Source organism: Cottoperca gobio, chromosome 21, assembly GCF_900634415.1.
Source record: "Cottoperca gobio chromosome 21, fCotGob3.1, whole genome shotgun sequence".
Classification (NCBI taxonomy): Eukaryota; Metazoa; Chordata; class Actinopteri; order Perciformes; family Bovichtidae; genus Cottoperca; species Cottoperca gobio.
Window position 1 is genome coordinate 16840760 of NC_041375.1, and position 6417 is coordinate 16847176.

Consider the following 6417-nt stretch of genomic DNA (forward strand, 5'->3'; position numbering starts at 1 on the left):
AGATGTTTAATAATACGACATTAAATTAAATACAATATATAGGCATGGCCTCAAAGTCACTTAAGAACCAACAGATTCTTGTGTCAAAAATAATCTTCATTTTTCTTTGAACATGTTGTGAACAGCTTTCCGTTTTTTTTTTCTAGACTGTAAATGAAACACAAGGTCACTTGCGCGTTATTCTCGGGGCCAAGAAGGAAGTTCCGTGGAGAGAAGTGATCGGGGTGTTACAATGGAGAACATAGTGGTGAAAGGGTTTAATTAACCGTGACGGAGATAATTATCCCTGGACTGTCCAAATTAGTTTTGCATAATCGCTCTGATCCTTATGAATTAATCTCTCAGTGTAACCTAGGAGGGGCAGTTTGCTTAAACAACATTACACGTTATAGATCTAATACGAAATTAAATGTGGTGCACCCAACTACACGAACACACACCTGCTGCACGCACGCGCACGTGAGATCATGCACTCCTGAGTGATCAGGTGATCAGCATGCTTTTTTTTTTAATGTTTTAAAGCGTGTCCCTTTTAGTTCATATTGAATGTACTTTGTTTTTCTTTTCGGACTTGTGTGTGCACACACACTCAGATATCAGGTTGTTTTAAAGTCTCAAAGACGAGCTTGTTCTGCAGCCTAAAAGCAGCTCTCTCTTTTTTTTTCACCCTGCATGGGAAAAGAAAGCTCAGACTACCACACAGTTTTATCTTCCCTCCTATTCACGATTAAAATTGTGATAAATAAGGTTTTGGCTCTTGATTACAATGGGCTGATTTAGATTTCCCCCCAGTAATAATGCCATTCAAAGCGCGGACAAAAGCGGCCTTTTGAGGATACCTTACACTTCACCTGGACTGAGGAGCATGAGCAGGAAAAGAAAAGATAACAATCTTGTTCATCTCATGAAGAACTACAGCTGCGATTCCCTTCCGTTTAATCCGAATAGGCTTTATTGTAGTCCTTTGCTCAACAAGTGAACAGTAGCAATAGGTTGAAGTACATAACGGAGGTTAAAGAAAACACAAAACATACAAATTCCATAAGAGTTAGTTAAAAACGTTTTTTTCTGCTGCACATGATACGAGGAGTGGGAGGGTTATGGATCAAGAAATGATAAACCCCTTGAATAAACTTCCACCTGCATTTAAATTGGAACTTTTTTTGTACAGTTTGGAGGGAAACACGGTTCGATGAATCAAACCCACTGAAATCGAATATCCCCTTGAAAATAAATTACATCCTCTACGTTTCATGTGCAAATATTACAGAACTAGTCTTGTCCTTTTTAAAATTGTCTGGGTCACCATAAATTCCACTAAACAATAAATATTACAGACATCTATAAAACGGTTTAAAAACTCAAAATATACACCGCATTTCTAGTGAAATGCGTAAGTTCCTGGCCCTATCTCAAACACTAAGCCTATAACGGCAAATAAACTAGAGTCATTTTTATCTGTACACATTTACAGTCATTCAAGAGGGGAGAAATGCTGTGATAAATCCTCCCTGATCCATGAATTACAACCCACAGCAACTTATCTGAGAGGAAATCCTGTGATTAATATGGTCATTGTATATGCTGCCCTTGATTCCAACAGGTTAGTCAAAGCAGGTGCAACTTGCAAAAGATAGAAATCGAATAGTGTACCTTTTCAAAATGGGTTTTCACAAAATGCTCTGATACCTTTTCCTCAAATGTGTGCATTCCTGCCATCCGTTAGTCCTTCCCCTCTGGACTGTGAGAGGTGATGACTGGGTAATAATAGATTAGAGAGTTCTCTAAATAAGCAGTACCTTAGATAAAGGCAGTAATCAATATACATACACATGTGATATCTGAGACGACGAGCACTTCATCACATGTACAAGGTTTGTGCATGCATAATAAAACTCTTGCATGAATAGCTTTTTTTTTGTTTGTTTGTTTTTGTTTTCACATTTCATTTTCTCAGAAGTCCAAAGCGGGCCTTATCATAATGCTGCAGCATATGCAGAGTACGGTTCAAGTTGAGGTTTTCCCATCCCGGGGAGCAGGATGTATGCTAAGGGCGGCTGAAGTCCTGCTGAGGGCCAGCCCGTACAGTTACAAGGGATCATGTAGCCTGGGTTTCCCGGGGACGGGTGTGTGTGAGTGTGGGTGTGTGTCCCTCCACCAACTCCAGTCCCGAAAGCCGCGGAGCCTCCGTGCGGGTAGCCCAACGGAGACGCGTACGGAAATGAATGTGGGGAAAGCTCAGTCATCTTGGATCCCAGGTCGAAAAAGGAATAGGGGTTCGTCATGGACGGGTTGAAGAATACCCTCGCCGCTGCGGCAGCCGCAGCCGCAGCTACTTTGTCGGGGTGCCCGAGGATGGACTCGGAAAGTGGTCCAGAAAGCCCGTTAACTTTGAGTGCGTCGTGCTCCCCGAGATTGTAGGGCACGGGGAAAGAGAACTTATCTTTTTTCATCAGAGTCTTGGGCTTCCGCCTCGGTCTGTATTTATAGTCTGGGTGTTCCTTCATGTGCATCGCTCGCAGTCGTTTAGCTTCGTCGATGAATGGCCTTTTCTCAGACTCGGTGAGAAGTTTCCACTCCGCTCCTAATCTCTTGCTGATCTCGGAGTTGTGCATTTTCGGGTTCTCCTGAGCCATTTTTCTGCGCTGGGCTCTGGACCAAACCATGAAAGCATTCATCGGGCGTTTGACGTGATCCATTGGTTTAGACATGTTGGCACAAACTCTCTCTGGAAGAATAACATGTGAAAAATAAGCTTAAGTATAAATAACTTGCGAAATCAGAACAAAATCACACACACATCACTCCTTTAAAAGTTTAACAATTCAGTTATACTCATTTAAGCTTGACAACAACTGATACTCGTGTTTTGGCTACTTACTTAGACTTCAGTTCTTCATCCCTCCGATGAATATCTTCAGTAAAGTACAAGTGGCAGCGTCCTTATGAAAGCTCAATTTATGTTTTCTGCTCCATGGTGGCATCCACGCCTTTAGCAAAGAAGAGAAGAAAAAGAAAACGTCTTGCTTTCCTCTTGTCGCTTGAGACTTTCAACCAGCACACAGCAGCTGCGTTTACGCAAGTGGATGAGAACTCCCGCTTGCCCCATGTGAAATACAGGATTGTGTGGCAGGTAGTGAAAGTGCCACTGGCGCATGCGCAGTTGCCGCGGAGTACGCAGACGAGTTGCTGAATGATTTTAGAAAAATCCCACCCTGTTTGAAGAGGAAACGCATCTCGTATTATATATCTTTATTTACTATGTGAGAGTGTTTTTGACCTCGCTGTAGTTTCGACTCGTTTGTTTCATCTTCTGAAATATTTATTCTAATGAGCAACTTGTCACTTCGGAATTGTTCCATTTAATCAAAGTAATTAACTTTTCTTTCTTTTTTTTTACTTAAGGTACGGAGGTACCTGACATACCTGAGGCTGACATCATGTATGAGCCTCTCACTAATACATTGACAGCTTTGGTGACTGCAGCAGACATGCGTTAAAGTTCAACTTGTATTGAATCTGAGCCATCAAACATTTGAAGAACAAACTCACGCGCTCTCCTTTATTTACAACCTTTATCATTACACGCCTAATCGCCTCTTCCACTCATTTGTTTACTTTGACAACAAAACCAGCTTGAATCATCTGGTGTCACTCCACTTTCTCACCTTTCATCCTCACCGGTGTCTCTCTGCCTGCCCCTTCCCTTCCCCATGGGCGGCACTGCCAAAGTAGTGTGTAAGACGACAACAGAGGTAGAGAATGTCTTCTTTAATTTTCTGATATTGTGGCATTTTGTCGTAAATACGCAAATGCTGAGGAGGTCTGAAGTGTTTCTAATCGCGCTTGGTGAAATTAATTACTTTCCTGAAATCCCCCTTTTCACTTTCACTTCAAAGGACTTTCCCAAGGGCAGCGAATCGACAACTGAAATTAGGTTGTCGAATATTCAACTAAGCAATTACAGTTATCTGCAGGACTTGTTGAGTAAATTGTAGGTTTAAGTGGTTTGTTCTCGCACCTTCTCCGTTGTAGACAATTATTTATGTACAAAAAAGGAAATAGAGAAGGCCTGTATCGAACAATATTTTAAATGAGGAATTAGGCTGTAGGTCTAGCGTTTAAATTAGGATATAAAAGGATGTCAAATTCAATTCACTGTAGGCCTACTGTTGTTCTTATTTAACGGTGTAGCCTAATCTAAGGACAGTTCATACAATACACAATGTGAAATTGTTATTATTTTTATTATTATTAAATAAAAAATATTGGACAAAAAAATATATTTTTAGAATTTTAATAAGAAAATTATTGAGAGTGTGAACGTTGAGTGATGACGCTGACCTATCCCAAAGTGATGCGCAATGTCTAAGAGACAGCGCCCTTAATTGCTGCAGTTTGAGCTTGTTTTAAATTTTCTGTTAACACGGATTAGTGTTGTTTTAATGCAGTGCAGGAAAAGCTCACTGAGGGATCGCTCTTTTGTCTCAAGTAGGAAACCTGACAAGGTGAGGATGATCCGCGCCAAGAGGACGAGATGAGAGACAAACCTGCTGCCTAAACTGAGTCGCAGCATCTCTCAACACCGTGCGCCCCTTTTGTCGGCTTGTCATTCACCTCGATAACATTACTGCAATGAAGCGCTCCACTCACTCCGCAGGAGCACATGCCTCTCATGACACAAACGGGCAAAAATTGCTATGAATTATATGAATAAGTTACGGTGGAAAGTTCTTATCGGGAGTTGACACTAAAGGTGTGCAGTTCAGTATCTGCACACATGCTTTTCACTGACTCCCTGGAGAGTTCATCTTTTTTTTATTCCTCTTTACGGTTTCATTTAATTTTCTTATTTTGTTTATGATTGTTTGACAATGTAGAGAACTACCTATACTCACTGCCTAACACATGGCCTCTGTTTTTTTGTTTTTTTTATAACATGTGTTGGAGGAAATCAGACTATGCAGGGCCTGTATTAACGGGAGCAGGTGCAGCCATGCAGCACGTTTTCTACTCATCGAAATGTCAAGATTCGTTGTATCTATTCCACAAAAAAGCTTGTTATTTAGCAGACTGAGAAAACATTAATTTATTCAATTTAGCAATTTAATGAAGATCTGATATAAAAAATAAAATAAAATAAACCAACCCAGTCTGTGTTCCTCCCCCCTCTTTTACCTCAACCTGAGTCCTGGAAATAACACTTAAATAATTCAAGATGAGTTAGTGAGAGTCGGAGAATTACCTGGCGATAAAGCCCGGGTCCAGCCTCTGAGACGGAGCCAGCACTCCCACCTCACAGCACACTGATGATAAGACTGAATAGAAAAATATCATGCAAATAGAAGGCAGACAGCAGCAACAACAAGCCCATGGGGACATATTCCTACCGGAGAGATCGCACACAGTTCACTCTAAAGTGCTAAAGCCATCATTCTGAAATAGGAGCCCCTGGAGGTGCAACAATCTTCATGATAGCACCAAACAGTTTATTCTGCTCAACACTTCAATAACTCTGGGAGAAAGCACAACAAATTATAGAGAGAGTTGATGAGGATCCCTGGATAATCCTAGTCTGCATAAAAAAAGACCTCATCTATAAAGATTGTTGAAGGATGTGTACTTTAAATCATTTTTCTTTTTCAAAGTGTTTACAGTTATTCTCCCAAAGTGGCAGCATTGGAGCTGGAGGGAGGGGAATCAAGTCTTAAAATAAATTGAATTCAAGGGGAACACAAGTTGACCTCTTGCTATCAGATGGCTTTTCTTTGACTGGTAAAAAAAAGAAAGAAAAAAGAAGTGAGCAGGGTAAACAACAATATCTTCTGTTTGCCACTTCAAACCCTACAGAGTGGGAAGTATTTACAGCCACATGAAAGTTTACTCATTATCGGGGAGGTTTGAAGAAAGGGAGAGGGAGGGGTCCTGATTGTGTACCTGATGTGGTTTCTTTCTGCTTGTCTGATCACAGCTCTGCCCGGATCTTCCCCTTCCTGTTCAGCTATATAGCTGCTCCCATGCAGGCCGGGGACAAGGCAGACGCAGTAAATGCACCTCACAGTCATCTCATTTTCATCAGAGGATTTTCATTAATCTTTATACAAACGTGCAAATTGCTCCATTTGTTACATCTGATTTCAGATTAAGGATTTATGATGCAGATAAACACACAAATCTGGACCAAAATATTTCATTAATTTTGCTTAAAAACCCTATTTAAAACCATGACTGGTATTATATTACTGAAGCTGTAAGGAGGGAGAAACATAATATTGTGTCAAACATAATTACTGTGTATTTTCAGTTAACTCTTTTCATCATGTAGCCTATTTTTATTAATCATTGGCAGAGATAAATTAAAATTGCAGAGGCTTAAGACGAAGGTATTCATATCAAAGACACTTCTGAACAAGGAAA

The 6417-nt window shown here is 40.6% G+C and overlaps 1 protein-coding gene across 1 annotated transcript; it reads right to left on the reverse strand.

Annotated features, from left to right (window-relative positions):
- Positions 1-919: 919 nt before the first annotated feature.
- On the reverse strand, positions 920-3092 carry sox21b (SRY-box transcription factor 21b). Its single transcript, XM_029459588.1, has 2 exons — positions 2882-3092; positions 920-2728 (listed from the first exon to the last, which is right to left on the reverse strand). Exon 2 carries the CDS (start codon positions 2709-2711, stop codon positions 1977-1979), a length of 735 nt encoding a protein of 244 aa, XP_029315448.1. The 5' UTR covers positions 2712-2728; positions 2882-3092; the 3' UTR covers positions 920-1976.
- Between the last annotated feature and the right edge of the window lie 3325 nt (positions 3093-6417).

Coding starts and splice junctions, on each gene's coding strand:
- sox21b (XM_029459588.1), bottom strand. CDS start 2,711: ATGTCTAAACCAATGGATCACGTCAAACGCCCGATGAATGCTTTCATG.